The 18,358-nt window shown below is 48.8% G+C and overlaps 5 protein-coding genes across 8 annotated transcripts; 1 reads left to right on the top strand and 4 right to left on the bottom strand.

Annotated features, from left to right (window-relative positions):
- Window positions 1-78: 78 nt before the first annotated feature.
- FVEG_07297 (hypothetical protein) lies at window positions 79-4,152 on the bottom strand (the record flags this gene model as incomplete). The annotated part of the gene is made up of 9 exons (XM_018895897.1): window positions 3,859-4,152; window positions 3,761-3,805; window positions 1,664-3,696; window positions 1,325-1,616; window positions 1,118-1,272; window positions 784-1,065; window positions 435-731; window positions 242-383; window positions 79-182 (listed from the first exon to the last, which is right to left on the bottom strand). The coding sequence occupies exons 1-9, from the start codon at window positions 3,875-3,877 to the stop codon at window positions 79-81; spliced, it is 3,369 nt and encodes a 1,122-aa protein (XP_018753253.1). The 5' UTR covers window positions 3,878-4,152.
- Window positions 4,153-5,037: 885 nt separating this feature from the next.
- FVEG_07298 (nitrate reductase [NADPH]) lies at window positions 5,038-10,869 on the top strand. Of its 4 annotated transcripts, none has more exons than XM_018895901.1 (4): window positions 5,038-7,418; window positions 7,476-9,486; window positions 9,543-9,942; window positions 10,004-10,869. In XM_018895901.1, the coding sequence occupies exons 1-2, from the start codon at window positions 5,603-5,605 to the stop codon at window positions 8,381-8,383; spliced, it is 2,724 nt and encodes a 907-aa protein (XP_018753257.1). In that variant the 5' UTR covers window positions 5,038-5,602; the 3' UTR covers window positions 8,384-9,486; window positions 9,543-9,942; window positions 10,004-10,869. The 4 variants fall into 4 exon arrangements, with proteins under 4 accessions (XP_018753257.1, XP_018753256.1, XP_018753254.1 ...); XM_018895900.1 differs by having other exon boundaries at window positions 9,540-9,942; XM_018895898.1 differs by having other exon boundaries at window positions 9,546-10,869.
- On the bottom strand, window positions 8,717-10,301 carry FVEG_07299 (Ca2+:H+ antiporter; the record flags this gene model as incomplete). The annotated part of the gene is made up of 4 exons (XM_018895902.1): window positions 8,717-9,476; window positions 9,532-9,738; window positions 9,795-9,933; window positions 9,995-10,301. The coding sequence occupies 4 exons, from the start codon at window positions 10,299-10,301 to the stop codon at window positions 8,717-8,719; spliced, it is 1,413 nt and encodes a 470-aa protein (XP_018753258.1).
- A 1,374-nt stretch (window positions 10,870-12,243) lies between the features above and the next one.
- Window positions 12,244-15,715, bottom strand: FVEG_07300 (DEAD/DEAH box helicase; the record flags this gene model as incomplete). Its single annotated transcript, XM_018895903.1, has 2 exons — window positions 12,244-14,162; window positions 14,215-15,715. 2 exons carry the CDS (start codon window positions 15,713-15,715, stop codon window positions 12,244-12,246), a joined length of 3,420 nt encoding a protein of 1,139 aa, XP_018753259.1.
- Window positions 15,716-15,872: 157 nt separating this feature from the next.
- On the bottom strand, window positions 15,873-18,163 carry FVEG_07301 (DEAD/DEAH box helicase). The gene is made up of 4 exons (XM_018895904.1): window positions 17,569-18,163; window positions 16,929-17,508; window positions 16,482-16,879; window positions 15,873-16,422 (listed from the first exon to the last, which is right to left on the bottom strand). The coding sequence occupies exons 1-4, from the start codon at window positions 17,914-17,916 to the stop codon at window positions 16,351-16,353; spliced, it is 1,398 nt and encodes a 465-aa protein (XP_018753260.1). The 5' UTR covers window positions 17,917-18,163; the 3' UTR covers window positions 15,873-16,350.
- Between the last annotated feature and the right edge of the window lie 195 nt (window positions 18,164-18,358).

Raw genomic sequence — 18,358 nt, 5'->3', positions numbered from 1 at the left:
TCATCTCGGGATGCAGTCGTCGAGTGATATCGGCTAATCGTCAAGGCTAGATTAGGAGTCTCACCCATTCGAATATCTTTACCAATCGACATCGCTCAGCTGGAGTTTACGAGATCTTTGGCTCTTATCCTTGTTCGATCTCTCCAACCGGTTGTGATAGAAGGTCGCCGGTCGTTCATTGCCTGAAATAATGTGTGAATATTGGTGTTGTGATGAGTTTGTATGGGCTGAGGGTCTGTACCACCATCCTGGTCTTCATTCTGCTGAAGATCATAGTTGAGCACCAAATTCTTGATGCGCTGTTGTTCCTCCCTTTCAGCCTGTTGCTGGTTCTTCATTGCAATAGCAAAGGTAGAATCGGAGGGCAGTTCAACAGTGCGCGTCTAACTCCAGGTCAGCATCTGGGGAACGGTACAGAGTGGCAATGTAAATACCTGCTGGCGGTTGCCCTTCTTCGTCAATAAGGAGAACGCCATAGTATGGCTAGGGGGAGATTCTCCTTCGCCTCCCTCTGTTGAGGTAGCCTCGCGATTTTTGGGTCGAACTGGAAGTGGTACATCAAAGAGCTGCTTGCGCTCAAACTTGCGCGACTCGAGACTTTCAGCCATCATCTTGGCATACTCGCGCTCAAAATCAGCCTCATCCTCAGGGTCAACCTCCTCTTCTTGTCGAGTGACTACGATGGCTTCCTCGTCAAAGGTACTTTCGTCGTCAGAATCGTCCTCCACATCCTGTATTACATTTGTCAATCATGGCCAAGTATTTCGCATTTGATTGACTTACCTCTGCCTCCTCCTCCTCAGAAGCACTGTCTTCGTTGTCGTCGCCATCTTCATCATTGTCCACGTTGTCATCGTCCGACGAGGCATCGCTTGTGGCATCATCCATGTCAATTCCCTTGTCAACGCCCGCCAACTTTTGATCTTGAGCAACGGCAAGTTGGAAGGCTTTTACGGCCTCATCCAAGCTTGTGGCAAGTTTCCATTGTGGTCGTGTCAGAGCAAATGTGTCTTGAACTAAAAACTCGATATCCATTGGCAGGGACACTTTAGTGAAGATGTAATACTACCAGAGTGTCAGATAGAGACAACATAACGGGGGTGTTGGTGGAACATACCTGGAAGAATGAGAGGAAGTAATCCAACTTCTTGCCCGCTGCTCCGCGGTTGAAGAACATGCCGCAGGTTTCCAGCATTGTAGATACAAGTCGGATGCGGAAGAAGTCATCGGGAGGATCGAGTGGAATATATTTACCAGGAACAGGTGGACCCCCTGTAAGTTCAGTCAGTTGGTGGACAAATTAGTAGTCTAAGGAACGTCTTACCATATCCGAATGTCATAATTTTGTACATGGTGTCAAAGATAACAGGATGTTCAAGCATGCGGTAGTTATAAAGCTCGCCAAGATATTTGACTTCGGCAATGCGTCGCTGATAGAATCTGTAATCATTCTGCTCGAGGCCAAACGTCATAGACTCGATCACGTTATCAATAACCTTGACCACAAAGGCAGGATGGTAGCGATAAAGCGCGCTGAGCAGGATACCAAGAAGATGAACGCTTCCGTACTTCACCTTTCCAGGCTTTGAGAACACCTTCTCCAAGATGGCGACAACCTAAAACTATCAGCACTTATTCATAAGATACTATCTCTGCTTCATACCTCTGTCTCCTCCCAGTGGAGCCTCCGAATCTGCTTCAAGATCTTGCTGTAATTTCTCTTTGTCATATCAACATAGATCAATTTGCGAACAAAAAGCTCAATGGGGGTGCGCTCCTTCTGCTCAATAGCTAAACGCTCTGGTGGGTCAACGTAGTAAACAGCGTTATCGATGAGCATCCGCTCTGGTTGTCCAATATGTTGGACGGACTTCTTGCGCTGCAGAGTTTCGAGAAAGCTCATCATACGAGGAGCTGTTTCAGGATTTCGAAGCAGATACCGACCGCAGTTCTCAATGAGGTTGCACAGGATCTCAATGTTCATACGTGAAAAGTCATCGAGGCTGACTTTCAGACAATGAAAGACAACATGCTCGGGCACAATGCCGAATTTTGTCAACTCAGCAAGATACCGAATGTTGCTCAGGCGGACTTGTCCCAAGAAGTCTTTTTCCTTCCGTCTTTGAAGGCTTCGAAATTCCGCATCAAGGTAATCGACCAGGCCCTTTGGAACATCTGGCATATATCGACCCAAAGTCGCCACAAGGCGAGACCATGACGGGAGTAGGTCGCTACGACCCTTTGGAACTTCCATCAGAGCCTTCACCAGACGGTTGCGAGAAGCTTTGGAATTCAGGAAGCAGAAATCGATAGCTGTTTGGTCTGCGATGTCTTTGTTGGTCAACTCTGGTAGACGCGCAAGCAGGGCATCGACTTGCGCTCCAATGGTTCGGTTAGCGATAGATGTGGACTGGTCATCAACAGTCTCGGCAGTCTTGGGGGCTTCCGAGGCCTCGGATGGGTCTACCTTCTTCCCAACTTGTTCGTCCGTGTCTGTCTTCTTCTTTTTGCCGTCTTCCAGTAAAATAGCGGGGACCTTGCCTTTGAGATCAACCAGATTTTCGTAGAAGCGTCGCTCATCTTCATCCTCCCAGATTCCGGCGCCGTCTCCCATAGAACGAAGATAATCGCCAGTCTTAACGAGACCGATAGACCCGTTGGAAGCAGCGAATGAATCATCTGAGTCCTTAAGATCCGGCATTTCGGCCCCAATTGCGTCCGCAATAACCTGTGCGTTGGAAACGAGGCGTTCTTGAGCCTTGACCTGCTTCTCATAGTTCGCCTGTCGATCTTCAAAGACTTCGCCAGACTTGACATACGCCTCGGCATTCCGCCGAGCTTGCGACTGAATCGACTTCTGATCCCGAGTGATATGCCCCTTGACATCATCAAAATACTTCTTCAATATGCTCCTGAATCGATCACGCACTTCGGGTTCAGTAAAAGGTTGATCTGCGTCAGGAGACACCTCATTTCCACTATTGCCATCCTCGGCTTCATTTCCTTCAGTAGTCCCGTCTTCCTCTACTGTCTTTCGGCCATCAGCGCCTGTTGGTTTCACCCCAAGAATATCCCAGCTGAATGACTTGACAAAAATGACAAGAAGCGGAAGGTTGGCATGTTCGCGGTCGTGTCCAAGCAAATCCTTGAGTACTTCGAGGGGGAACGGTTCCGCACCGGTGCCTTTGTTCGTTCGGGTCTTCAGTTCGGGAGTCTTGCCTGCGGCTCCTTTTGTTGCATCGTCGGGCCTGCTAACATCGTCAAGGGTCCTGATGACGCCAACGAGCCACAACTCGGTCACTACGCGAAGTAGAGCGCGGTGTCTTGTGATGCGCTCCTTCTCTTCTTTCTCACGAACCTCTGGTGCTAGAGCTTTGAGGATACCCTTATCTGGAGTCGCCATCCCTTTTCCAAGAAGCCAAGCTAAGTATTCCGTGAACTCGTTGGGGCCGAATCGCTGATGGAGAGCACTGACAATCTCCACGCTGGCCTCAATCTCGCCAGGCGACTTGAGTCGGCATAGTCCCTCATAGCAAGCAGATATGATCTCGGAAAGGTACTTGTGTAGGCTCAAAGTTCGGATTTCCTGGAGGAAGGTGCTGAGGGTAGCGGCAGTGATGGCTGTTCGCAGCCGCTTAATGAAAGCGGTATTCTTCTTGAGAGACGAATCGAGAGTCTTTGCAACAGGAAACAAGTCTACGACAGGAATTGTTAATAGAAGATGGCGGGGGAGTGGGGGGGTTAGGCATATGATTCATACCAGATTCGCCATCCCAGGCCTTTTCGTTCAGAGCGCGCAATTCGCCTAGAGAGACAATGAGCTACTATACTAACAAGAAGGGTGGTGAGAGATTATACGCTTCCTTGCGCGATCCATGGCGGCGGGTCACGGTATGATTGGAGGCGATTCGCGACCTGGTAAATGTTCTAGATCGAATGTGAGATGGGTGGAGGCGGCGCTACATTCAGCGCAGGCTGCCTGCTAAGGGATATATTTCCCCAGAAATTGATGCTGTAGATAAGGCAACAGAGCCGACATGGGTGCGTCCGTCAAGCCAGGACGAGGGATATGCGATGTGGCAGGGCTGATACGCCGGGGCAGTCAGTGTCTGTTCGAGGTTTTGCTGTTACCTGATTTTGAGGTCGACAGCGATTAACGTCAAGGTACGGAATACACCTAGCCAAAGAGGTGGAGGTGCAGGTGCCTAGGGTGGGGTCAAGTTTCGCCTGCCATCAAAATCATAATGGTATCCCTAATCGCATCGAAGCTTAGGTTGATTTCAACCACATGTAAATCAGGATTCCTTAGGTAGGTACCTAGTACATTAGAATTCTAAGCTAAGGTCAGTAAGGTACTATAGGTACTTACCTGATGAACTCGCAATCAATAACTTTCAGCCACAAGATGTTCATGGTGATGCAAGACTTGGGGTCTAAATACAAAGGCTGCAAACGCTCTACTAAAAGTGTATTCAGAGTTGGGATTCAGTCATTGCATCACGATTTTATTGAGAGTTGTATAATAAGACGTATCAGATTGGGGAACTCACAGCATCCCTAGAGCGTAAATATCAATGTACATAGTGAACCCTACTAGAGTGTTGATCAGCTCCAGGTTAGGCTACTCGTCTCTGGTGTACATAGAGTCGGGTCAGTATACCAAGTGCTGGGCTGTAGGGCTACTATGTAGTCGTTACGTAGGCCAGGTTTGTGCTGAACCAAAGTGCCGGAACAATGTTCTAGCGTCTGCTCGATAAAGGCCTTGCTTGACTCGATCTTTGAGCTTACATATGTAGAGACCGAGTACCAAGCGTTATCAGTGTGTCCAAAGATGAAGACCATTCGAACCTCACAAATAATTACATCGTTTGATTCTTTGAGGTATCATAATGTATTGGAATAGTTAAAAATTCCAGCCTACACAGCATAGACCACACATCATTCACGACAACTTAGAGCATATCATTTCCTGCTTCATCATAATCCTTCAACCTCAACTTTATCCATTGATAGTATGACCATGGTCAAATCTGGACGGAAAATATGCCCACGATCTCGAGATATTTAGCATCTCCGGGCAGAAAACTTGATCGCCTATAATGCACGAGACATTACCGACAAGTGCTCATCTATGCGCTGCCTCAGGTTGTTTCCCACTATCTTGATCCCCTTTATCAGCCCAGTTGCAATGTGGGCCCTCAGTGATTCAGACATCTCCGGGGGCAATCAGCTAAGGAACAGACGTGATTCGCCCATCGCCTCTATCTCCTGATAACGCATACTCCTCAACCTCCGCGGGATCAGACCAGAGCCCAGTGCATCCACTCAATTGTAACTTGCATCTCCTCGCGGGAAACAGAGAAACACGGATATCATGAAACAAGCCTCAGCAGATCCAAACGGAGAACCTCAGGGGGCCCTAGGCCCACGAAACGGACAAGCGGCAGTGCCATCACGTCAGATCACCGGCGATAAGACTTATTATACTGCACTTTCTGCTGCCTCTTAGACTAATTTCAATTCAAACAATGTTATCAATACACTTGGTTGTGTAACCATTCTTGAGTCCTCTTCACAACTGGCATATATATCTCGATACACTATGGAGACTTCAACAACAACAACAACAACCCTCCTACAACAGGGAAAGATACCTGAAAACTCTGAACCTATCCCAGCCCATATACATACCCACAGCCTCCCCCCAACTCCTCCAGGAACAGCAAAGCCATCTCGGATAGGTAGCTATCACGATCTACAAGAACTCTCATCAATCGAATCCCCTTGTCTCGACCATATCAAGCCTTATCCTCTACCTCCAAAATGCTCACCAAAGTCTGTCCTTAAGGAGGATCTCAAAACCCCCGACAACTTTGTTGAGAGAGATCCACGTCTCATTCGTCTAACTGGAGTCCACCCCTTCAACGTTGAGGCACCACTGAGCGACCTATACGATGAAGGTTTCCTAACCAGCGAGAATCTTCACTATGTCCGTAACCACGGACATGTTCCTAGGTGTGAAGATGATGATATCCTCGACTGGGAGTTCGAAATAAGTGGCCTTGTCGAAAACCCCATCAAGATGAACGTACGAGATCTTATCAACGAATACCAGCAATTGACTTATCCAGTGACATTCGTGTGCGCTGGAAACCGCCGTAAGGAGCAGAACATTGTACGGAAGACCAAGGGCTTTTCTTGGGGGGCTGCCGGCCTGTCAACAGCTCTCTGGACCGGTGTTGCCATCGGAGATCTGCTCGCTACAGCAAAGCCCAAGCGCGGGGCCCGGTTTGTTTGCTTCGAGGGAGCAGACAAGTTACCCAATGGCTATTATGGTACATCCATCAAGCTCAACTGGTGCATGGATCCCAACAGAGGTGTTATGGTGGCTCACAAGATGAACGGCAAGACCTTACATCCAGACCACGGCAAGCCTGTTCGTATAGTCATTCCTGGGCAAATAGGCGGCCGAAGCATTAAGTGGCTCAAGAAGATTACTGTCACACAAGAGCCTAGCGACAACTGGTACCACATCTATGACAACCGAGTCCTACCCACCATGATCTCGCCTGAAGAGAGTGCAAATTTGCCCGAGGTCTGGAAGGATGAGAAGTATGCCATTTACGACCTTAGCACTAACAGTGCCATTTGCTACCCTGCCCATGAAGAGAAGGTCCCGTTCACGGGCGCTCCGGCAAGTTATAAGGTGCGAGGTTATGCCTACGGTGGTGGCGGAAGACGCATCACACGAGTCGAAGTTACCCTTGACAAAGGTAGATCTTGGAGACTCGCAAACATCCGATACCCCGAGGATGACTATCGCAACGCCCCTGAGGGTGATACCCTCTACGGGGGCCGTGTCGACATGTGGTGGCGTGAGACATCATTCTGCTGGTGCTTCTGGGATCTTGACATTCCTCTGGATGAGTTAAAGAGTGCAGATGATATAATGATGCGTGCTATGGACGAGTCCATGAACGTACAGCCTCGAGATATGTACTGGAGCGTACTGGGCATGATGAACAACCCATGGTTCCGAATCGTGATCCACAAGGAGGATGATGCACTTCGCTTCGAGCATCCCACTCACGCTACCTTAAAGATCAAGGGCTGGATGGAGCGAGTCAAGGAGGCCGGCGGTAATCTTACCAACGGCTACTGGGGCGAGAAGGCTCCTGGTGAAGTTCAAGAGGTCGTCATAAAGGAGCCTGAGAAGCAGATCTGCATGACCAACCCTCGGATCAACCGAATGATCACCATGGAAGAGCTCAAGGCGCACAGTGGTGAAGAAGAGCCTTGGTTCGTTGTCAAGGGTGAAGTGTACGATGGCACTCCTTACCTCTCTGGTCACCCCGGCGGTGCAGCATCAATCTTTGGTGCCGCTGGTCAAGATGCTACTGAAGAATTTATGGCCATTCGTAAGTCCCACCTAATCACACCAAGTCCATTGAAATGTTCACTAACGTTTGCCTCAGACAGCGAGAATGCAAAAGCCATGCTGCCTGCATATCATATTGGCACCCTCGATGAAGAATCCCGTGCCATTCTCAGTGGTGATGCTACCAAGACGAGCGATGACGCAAACCGAGAAGTGTTCCTCCAGCCCAAGACATGGAGCAAAGCTATTCTCGATAAAAAGACATCCATCTCACCAGATACGAAGATCTTCTCCTTCAAGCTCAATCACGAAGGCCAGAAGATTGGCCTTCCCACTGGCCAGCATCTTATGATGCGTCTTCGTGACCCTGCCACCCGTGAGGCCATCATCCGCTCATACACACCATACTCCGATGGCTCAGATTGTGGTCGTCTGGATATTCTTATCAAGATCTACTATGATACTCCCCAGCGCAAGGGCGGTGTCATGACACAAGCACTCGATGCCCTTCCTATTGGCCACTGGGTTGACTTCAAGGGGCCTACGGGCAAATTTGTCTACCATGGCAACGGGCTCTGCACAATCAATGACAGAGAACGTCGTGTTCGCCGTTTCATCATGGTCTGCGGTGGTTCTGGAATTACCCCTATCCGCCAAGTACTCCGCGCCGTCATGCACAATCCTAACGACACGACACCATGTCTGGTTTTCAACGGCAACCGGAGTGTTGACGATATTCTCTGTAAGGAAGAGCTCGACCAATTGGAGGCTGCCAACCCTGCAAGATGCCGAGTCGTCAATGCCCTCTCTAACCCCCCACCCGACTGGAATGGCCTCCAGGGTTTTGTGAATCAAGCTCTTGCTCCTGAACAAATGGTTCTACCCGAGGCAAGTGGCGAGGGTGACGAGTTGGTGCTTGTTTGTGGGCCTCCACCGATGGTTAAGGCTGTTGAGGCCTCATTCCTGGACATGGGTTTCAAATCATATGATTTTGTATTCTTCTAAAAGAATCTTTAGGCGACGGTCTGATGGCCAAAGTGGACTTCCTACGTATGTAACGATGCTTTTTTTCTTCTCCCCTTTTGATGAGGTGTGAGGGAGATGGCGTTTAAAAGATACATTATTTTTGGGACACCTTGCCAGCTCTACGAGATCAGAGTTGACGAACGTACATATGAACAAATAGTATACTATACATGCTTCCACGACCAACTCTGTGCATCTTTGCAGACAGGCTATCCTTGAGCAACACCAAACTGGAAAGGGACTCCTGGTCATAAAATCGTAATAGGTTGAATAGAACCGGTGATGCACTCAAACGGATCGGTCGTGATTCTATCAATGTCCACCCTCAGAACTACTTTCAGCGGCTCCCTCAGATCCATGGCCAGTTGGGTTTGGATAGTAGTATGCTGCAACGGCGATTGCAACGTAAAGAACGATGAGCAGAAAACCTTCCAGGTAGTTGCTCTTCTGATCTTGAAGGAATCTACCAACGGTCAGAATGGCGAGGATGAGCATAACGAGGTCGAAAACTGCAAAGTTGAGATCAAGACCCTTGTTGAGGCCCCAGCTGACAACGACGGCAAGAGGAGCGTTGAAGAGAGCAGTTTGTAATGTAGCCCCAAGCACGTGGGACATTGCCAGATTGATCTGGTTATCCCAGGCCTCATCGATGGCAGTCAAGTGCTCCGCCAGTTTCTCAACAAGTGGAACTAGAATAAGACCCATGAATGCGTCACTGACATCGCCCCTTTCGATGACATATTCGATCTGCATGACGAGAATAACCGCCGTCCACGCAACAAGGCCTACGGAAATGACCAAAGCGATGATGCACTCAGTGAGGGTGAGCTTGGCCTTTGCTTGGTCCTTGTGCTTGTCTCGATCATTGTGCTCATCCTGTTCGAATACAGCAGCGTAGATACCATGGTGAGTTCGAGCCTGATAAAAAACATATACAAGGTAGGCGATGATCAGAAGAACTGAGATGATGCGCGAGATTTGGAGTGTCTTGTGGTCGAGGTTTGCGGCGGTAAGGGGCTCGCCATTGCCAACACCGTACTCGAAGACAGTGGGAAGGGCAAGGACAACACCACTATGAATCAGTCAGTTATTGAAAGGAAGAGAAATAATCTGGAAAGTAAACTGACGCAGTTAGAAGTAGTCCGCTTCCAGCTTCACTGATAGCTTCGTTGAATTCTTGCTCTTCTTTCAGCAACCCACCGACGAAAAAGCAAGCACCGAGGCAGAGTAGCATGGTAGCAAGAATTGAACCCATGATGGCAGCCTTGATAACGAAAAACATGTCCTTGGAAAGAAGAACCATAAAAAGAATAATTTCAACGATAGACCCAATGCTAGAAGTAAACGAATCAGTTACTGTTTCTCGGGTCCACATCCATGAGGAGCATACGTGATCTCGAGAAGGACTCCCAAGACATGAGGCAGCTTTCGTGAAAGCTCCTGGCCCGCAAATCCGATCAAGTTGGCACACGGTACCATGGCGATATAGGCCAGTGCGAAAATAGTGGTATGATTGTCGGGCATAGCATCTGACACGCGTGAGTCATTCAAGTCTACACAGGAGCCGAGATGTTTGTTGGAAATACTTACAGCGAACAGCAATAGCAGCAGGGACGAAAGGCCAGAGGAAGTTGCAAAGCAAACTTGCTCGACTGGTTGATCTGAACGAGATCTTGGAAAAGTGAATGGGATGGAAGCCCTTTCGGCCACTCTCGCCCGCAGGCTTGATATATCGAGACATTTTGCCGTTGCTGCGGTTTCTTTTCTCTCCTCTCTTGTGTTCGCTATATGTGTTTGGAACTGGGAGAGTATGGTCGTCGGATGAGACTTGTCGCATGTCGGGAGAGTTGTATGAGCGATGTCGGTGGGAGCGCGAAGAGGAGCGCTCTCGAGGCATGTTGGCTGCCTTTTGTACCGTACCTCAGTTATGTTCACTTCAGTGCAGTACAGTGCAGTTCAGGTATAGGTAGGTAGTTAGTTATCCCAGAATTTCCGAGAGAGAAGGGTCGAGGCCGGGGACTAGGACCTGGGGGCTTGTGGGAGGGAGCCAGCTGCCAGACCGCCCAGGGTGACACAGATTGGATAGGTACCTAGGTAGTGTGTTTACTTAGTACCTTAGACACGGCTGGACGGGAGTTGTCATTAGCAGATAAATAAAACGGAGGAGAAAGATGACCAAGCGCGTAGCAAAAGGGGGAAGGGATGGATGGATATAACCTAATGGATTGGATGTGAGAGACGAGGAAAGCACTGCTGTAACAAGGCACTCGCTCCCAGTCGATCCTCTCTACCTACCTTACCTACCTACCTACCTAAGGTAGGTACCTATGTACTAACCTAGGTAAGATATTCAATGCATTGATTGCTATCCATAGCACAAGCTCCATGTTTCACACCTCCCGTCTCGGCAGACCTAACCTAAGGTAGGTACGTACCTATGTAATAAACCCCCCTTTAGATCTCTCGATCCATTCACGGCTCATCTAAATCTCCCATGACCTCGTGAGCCAATGAGATAGCTCCAGCATGATGAAGATGCGGTCACCCACAATACTGAATACTCTGTGCCCTGCCAAGTTTCGACTCTAGGAAGGCCAAGACGGGCCCAACCGTTAATTTTCGGGGGCATTGCTTGGCGGTGCCTTGGATCTTAGTCCAGCTACGTCACTGACGTTTTAGCCGCTGTCCAGACGACATCATTGTACAGAGCATTTCTCTCACCATAAAAAGCAGCCTTATCGCACTCTCACTCGTTCTCCTATCCCTGGCTCTACTCGTCATACCAACAGTGGTGTCCTACGTAACTAACTACAGTACCTACCTAGTTGGTGCCATTCAAATTATTCTTGTTTTTATCCTTATTTCATATCCTTCAAACTTTACCCTTCCGAGGTCTAGACCCAAGCCATCTTACCCCATACAGGCCACCTCAGCAACACCAAATCACACCCCAGGCGCTAGACTTGGAAAAGCCTTGTTCATCAGCCAGACAGGGGCATCTATTCTGTGATCCTCTGTGCCGGTTTCCCGTCTACCGACACTCCCATTCAAACACCCATCTCTTACGGCTTGACGCCCAGAAGTAGAATTGCATGCCACTATGCAAATACTCTTTTGCTACAGTAGTTCCTGTGTAATATTCTGATATCACAAATGCCGGAGCTGACGGCCTCGCGCTGTTTGTGCAGCTAACCCTGACCAATTTTTGGCCGTGTTGGTGTACATCACCATATGTGAGCAGGCAATGCAGTGTAGGAAAGAATCAAGAAACCCTATATGCTTAAGATGACACCAGGGACTGCTACCGGAGTCAGACGAGATAAGCTTAAATCGTGACTACCCGGGACGTGGATTCGAGTATTCGGCAACATCAGAGAGGGCTTCACTCGGTTCGTCTACGATTCAGTTGAGTTATAACCATCCTGCAACCTGTAAACTGAAGTCTGTACTGCTGCACAGTTGATATTATAGTCTGATGTATTTTGCCATAGAAGAAGGGCATAGTGATTTCAAACAGGGCGAAAACAATTTTGGGAACCGAAAGCAGAAGTCCAGCCTGAAGGATAAAGGACTCCAAAATGGCTTGAAGAGTCGAGGAAACGAAGCTCGCGCGTGGACCTGGACCGCACATAACAGAGACTGGAGATCTGCAGTCATTACTCGGAACGAAGGTAGATAGGTATATTTTCTTTTTCTTTCTTTTTCTTTTTTCCTTTTTTCTTTTTTAATGTTCTTTTTGGGGGGGGAGGGGGGGTTGCATTGCCAAGTTAGCTGTATTCGAAGCAGTCAACAAAATGGCAGTGATAGCGACACGTAAACCTGGGCCGTCATGTTGATATTTATTCACCGGTATAGCTAATGCTGCGATTCTCAAAGGCTGTCTCTTTGGCCCGGTACGGAACAGGTTCTGCCAGGACGACCGTCTCGGTACCTATGGGAATGTTTAATTCTGGACCCATTGGCAGTGACTCCATATCAATCTCGACGTTCAACAGAGTCTTAAGAATCACTTGACTGCCAGCTTTGCTCATCACTTCGTTCGCTTGCTTGCACAGCTCTGATGCCACACATTCAACACAACCTCGATCACAGTGACAGTCTTCGACCCGCTTCAACGCATCCCGTAGTAGTTGGTCGACATGGTCAAATGCCTTCGTGCTGATACCTGAGCCTCCTGCACCACCTTTGGCATCGTAGAAAGTTAACCGTGCTGGTCGCTTCCGCTGTGACTCTTGTTTTGCAAACTCTTTCACTGCCGTCTTGCACTCTGTTCGTACATCACCAGGCATGCTGATAACAAAGGCTGGCAGTAGACTCATAATGGCATGCTCTGCAGCGTGAATCGCGGCGGCAATGTGAAGACGTCTCTCTTGGAGAATGCTCATCGCCTTCTTAGGCACATCGAGCCACATCCCCTTACTGAAACGTATGACTGGTGGATTGTCTACCTGTACCGCATCGAGCACTCGATTCTTCTTGTCGACCTTGAAGAATCCAAACACGTTTTGTTGGATCTTGATTGTTCCATAGTAAGCATGCGAACGAGAATTCGAAATTGTTCTGATGGCCTCTGTCTCCGTGGGATCGATATCAGTATAATCACGCTGAACAGTTGTCCACTCAACCTTGACCCTTTCCACCCTGGCCATTCCTTTGTCAGGCTGGAAGTCTCGTACAAGGTAGGGATTGCCCTGATGAAGAAAAATGGCTCCATCATAAAGTGTAAAAGTTGCTCTGGAGGCCTCCAGCTCCTCCAGTACAACATTCCGACCATTGGTGATGTCTATAATAGCAAAGTGGTCATCTTCAGTGTCTCGTATAGCAACATACTTTGCAGGGACAGGGCGAAATCGATCATGACAATGATAAAAGCCCATGTCATCATTGATTAGGCGTTCCATGCAAATCTTCGGTAAGTCTTTGCCAAAGTATTTCGCATCCTCCTTAGGGCGTATTGGCATTTCATATGCCGCGCATTGAATGTGGCCTTCACGCACAAGCATATTCTCCAGATCAACTTGCAACTCACAGTTGGGCTTTGTGAATAGCTCGTCTGGATTCTGCATGTAGTGCTGGTCTGTGGCAAATCCGTCACCAACCAGTATCGAAAGTGAATCCTTGTTGCGACGGCCAGCACGGCCACTTTGTTGTCGCAGGTTGGCAATCGTGTAAGGGAATCCCCACGTCATGACACAATCAAGGGAGCCTATGTCAATGCCGAGCTCTAACGCAGTGGTTGCAACAATTCCAAGCAGTTGACCTTGGAACATTTCAGTCTCGATCCTGCGGCGATCTTGTGCTGTATAGCCGCCACGATATCCCATCACCAGATTGGTACATTCTGGTCGCCCCAGGTTCTCGAGCTCCTGCTTGATGGTGCTCACGAGAAGCTCACATTGCGCCCGAACTCTGCAAAATGCTATGATCCTTACACCTCTTAGCATCAGAGCACAAAACAGTCGCGCGCATTCAAACTTGGTGCTGCCACGGCCAGAGGCAGGATCGCCAGGGTCTTTATACGGAGTGTTCCAGCACAAAAACTCCTTCCTTCCAGATGGAGATCCATCGTAATCTATCAGCTGGACGTTGTCTATGCCGAATATTGTTTTGAAGTGTTGCTCTGGGTTCGCAACTGTAGCAGAACACGATATAAATTTGGCGCGCCGGTTTCCCACGGCGGCACATATTCGCCTTAATCTTCGCATGATGAAGGACATGTGAGAACCTATTTGACCATTATAATAGTGCAACTCATCCACTGTTGACGATTAATATGCATATAGAAAGGGTCAATCAAAGGAAGTGCTTACCAACGACATATTTCAAGTTCTTCAGGTAAGATCTCCATCGTTCTTCCTGAGGTAATATGGTAATGTGAAGCATATCCGGATTAGTAAAAATGATTCTTGCTTGCTCTCTAATCTCATTGCGCTCAGCCATTGGAGTATCCCCATCAAAAGTCTCTACCATAGTCTCTTCAAGACCAGGCATATAACTCATCATCTCTTTCAAACTCCTTTTCTGATCCTGTGCCAAGGCTTTTGTGGGAAAGATGTACATTGCTCTGGAGTTGTAGTCCTCTTCGAGGGCACGAATAACCGGGAGCTGATAGATCAAACTCTTGCCAGAGCTTGTCGATGTTGACACTACGACGTGCTTTCCATCATTGAGACTGTTGAGAGCCTCTGACTGATGCGCATAAAACTGTGTGATTCCCTTGGCGTTATATAGAGCGTTGACCAAATCCTGACTCAAAAGAAAGTCGAGGTCTCCATACACAGCCTCCTGCTTCTCAAATACTCGATGTCCATCAGGGACAATCTGCCCAGTATACCAGGGGCTCTCCTTGAGCTCCTGTACGATTTCTGGCACTGTCTTTCGTTCCTTTGGTATGCTTTCTGGTATTGAATCGGCTGCCTTTTCTGGGGCAAACTCTTCTTGGGCAGAAGGGACCGGGATGTATGCCTGTGTTTGTTCTTTGAGAGTTTCAAGTGGATCAGTCCCATCTTCGGAGCATTTGTTGAGGAAGGCATTAATAGCATTGGTGAATCTTTGGTTACGCCTCTCGATCAAACTGGTCATCTGTTTCTGGCTGAAAACGGGCATTCTCAGCTGCTCGTCTCTCAATTTTCGATTCGGCTTCGTTGGCTCGCCAGACTTGCCTGGGACTTGTCTCTTCAGATCGCCATCAATGAATTCGAGGAAAAGGACTTCTCGTCCTGCAGGTTCAAGGTTCCGATCATGTTGTTTGTCAATGCCATCCATACCAGTATATCCGCCCACTGAAGCATCATGCGCAGGAGCCTGAGACCTGAATGATTTGCCAGTTCGGAAGACTTCGTCCCTTTCAGTGCCTTTCACGTCAAGTTGCAGCATGTTCTCGTCAACATATGCAAAGAAAAGACCCTCAGGGCGAATCGCTACCATGGAAGCTATCTCATCGACCAATAGTTCCCGTTTGATATGGGCTTCAACGGCAGATTTTATAGTGGCAAATGTCGTGGCGAGATGTTTTCGTGTGGTGCAAAAGGTGTAGACAAGATTGAGAGCTCGATGCGTTCGTTCAACCTTCTTAAACAATTCTGGCCATTCCACAGCACAGGGTACGAGTACACTACTGGATTCTCTGTGAAGGGCCGGCCGTGCTTTCCTCCTATTTCCTCCGCGGTTAGATTTCGAGCTGCTTGGCTGACTTGAAGTCGAACTCTCGGCTGTTGAGCTCTCGTCGCCATCACGCTTGCGTTTTGATCCTGTCAGTGAATAATCTGTGCTAGGACCAGTTCTGCCTGATATTTCCTTGCGTTTTGTCATGTCATCACTGGGAACTGAAGGAATGTGCGAGGTTCGGCAGGGTTCATGATAAAATAAAAGCCATTTCAATACGTGAAGTGGCGACGTCATGCATCCATGGTTCAAGTCGCGAAATGAATGCCAAATCACGTGCATTGCTTACAATCTCGCCAACTGCTGAATGTGATGAGAAATACAAAGCCCAGCAGAAATGCAGATGTTACTGTATCAATCGAAGCGTGTTTATTTGTGCGAATATGACTGTATGGCCAGCACACGGCTGTAACTCCATCTCCATCTACCTTGTCCAGTGTCCAGGACTTATACCGATGGCTTCCCATGCCATTGTTAAGACAGCGCAATGCTCCCCAAATGATAGCTGTTTATACACAATTCTATCCATGGTTCCGTGTAAAAGCCAGAAACCGACTAAGCTCTCACGGTGCATTGTATCAGCATGTGTGCTCCAAGCAGGGCACGACTTTGTATCCTTCTAGTCGTCTGCCCTCATGCCATTTGTATAAATGGCGACTGGCTAGACTAACTCCCCTCATGTATCAATACAAATCCCCGTTTGCGATTCTATTAGGGCTTGAGGCAGGGAACCGCCTTGTTATGAGGGTTTAACAGCTTTGCAAGAGCTTTTCAAACAGTGACTAACTGTTCTGGAGCTCTTTTTGAATGATTCCAATCTCATTCATGAAAAGCTTTGCGTTAGCAGCTGACATCTACATGACATTTGTCAGTTCCAAGTAGCGTATGGGAAATCCAAGGCATTGCGACTTACTCTCATTGTGATGCTCACAGGTTTGGACTGTTCACCCTCGAAAGCAGTGAAGAGGATGCCAACAGACTTCAATGAAGCCTTTTCTTGGAACTTCATAGCGGCGACAAGCGCTGTGTTCAGAATGACTCGATGTGTTTGATCTTGGCGCATGATGAGACGGGCAACCTTGTGGCCTTGAGATTCTCCTGCGGCCTCCTCATCCACTTCTAAAGCGGAAGCATCAAATGATCCAGGGATAACAGCGCCGTTTTCGTCGTACTCGACACAGGCCTGGGGCACATTAATTTTAAGCATCCCTGCACCTCGTTCTTTCCAGCCAGCCTCTTTGTCGTGGTAAAACATTTTGGCTCTCACAGAGACAACCGTTGCCTCCCCGGCTTCGCCATCGTTGACCTCGACTGGTAATTGTTAGTACTGAATTGACCAAGAGATGGATAGGAAACTCGCTTTTCTGCAACTTAAGCTTCTTTTTCTCGTCGGATTCCTTCTCTGGCGAAGCAGCACGTTCGGCTTCAGGGGGCTGCTCACTCTCCTCTCTTTCTGCTTCCTCTTCGTCACCCTCCTCGGATTCACTATCCGGGGCCCCGAATGGCTTCGCAGGTTTCTCGCTCTTGAGGGGCTCCGCACCAGGCGCAGCGAAGCTCGAGAGGGGTTTGGTACGTCCTAGAGCAGATCCAAAAGTGCTTCCCCCAAAGGGGCTTCCGTTGCTTCCAGTTGATAATCCTGCAAAAGGCGACGCTCCTCCTGGGCTTCCAAAGGTCAGCTTAGGCGGCGCGGTGGGCTGTGCGGTTGTAGATGAGGGCGGAGAAGCAAATGAGCTAAGCGAGGGCTTGCCAGCAGCGAGGGGCCCAAACGCACTTCCGCTCTGAGAGGCACCAAGAGAAGCAAACGGCGATGTCCCGGAGGACAGCTTGCCAAAGCCAGACGCCGCGAAAGCACTAGCAGATGTTTGCCCTTGGGACTTTTTTGTCGGTGATTTGCCAGCTTCGGTGTCTTTGGTCGTCTCGCTGGAAGCAATCGTTGATGGCTACAAAGAAAAAATTAGTTCAGCCCCTACACTTGGCGAATAAAACTGCGGTTAGCATACCACATCTGTGTCTTCGTCGCGATGCCGCTTCTTCTCGGGCTCGGTACGCAGAGCTCTATCCTTGGCCGAGTCCGATGATGCTACACTGTTCGCATCGTTTTCCTCAGCATCTTTGCTTCCCTCTAGTTGGTCATGCGCGCGCTTCTTCTTAGGAGATGCGACTTGCTCCTTCAAGTCATAATCGGGCGCATCCGATGTGTTGGCAACATCTTCTGGACCAGACGTTGGGGGGTCAGAGATAGAGGATTGCTTTAGCTCACGACGAGTAGCACGAGTCTCTGCGTCTTCCTTGGTCTCGACGTTGAGAGGTTCGTTCTTGGGACTGGCATCGGGAGCATCGTCGGCCATGGCGTTCAAAGGCTTGGTGTGATGACGGCAGATTAACGACGATCAACGACAAGAGGATTGGTCTTGATAAGGTGAAGAAGTTGAGCTTTTGACGCAGATTTTATAGCTGAGGATATAGAGCAAGCCATGTAAGGTCCGAGAATCACCAGTGATGTATGAGCAAAAATATGCGCTGGACTTGGGAATCAGGCTAGGCGCAGGTTGTCTGATGGGTCACTCTTGGATGTTGGAATCGAAGGTTGAGTTGAGCGCTGCGTGGAGCCAATCAAACACATGCAGAGTCGCCAACGTCAAAATAGCCAGAGCTAACCTAGACACCTAAGCCTACCTAGGTACTGTACCTTGGCTAAGGTATTCACCGCCCGCCTGGCGCCAATATCCACGCAAGTAGAAGGGCTGAGGGGTAACAATAAAGGATCGAGATTGGACGTCATTTTTACAA

This window comes from Fusarium verticillioides, chromosome 8 (genome assembly GCF_000149555.1).
Source record: "Fusarium verticillioides 7600 chromosome 8, whole genome shotgun sequence".
Lineage (NCBI taxonomy): Eukaryota > Fungi > Ascomycota > Sordariomycetes > Hypocreales > Nectriaceae > Fusarium > Fusarium verticillioides.
The sequence above is the reverse complement of the archived record's forward strand: the minus strand, read 5'-3'. Positions and strand labels throughout refer to the sequence as shown.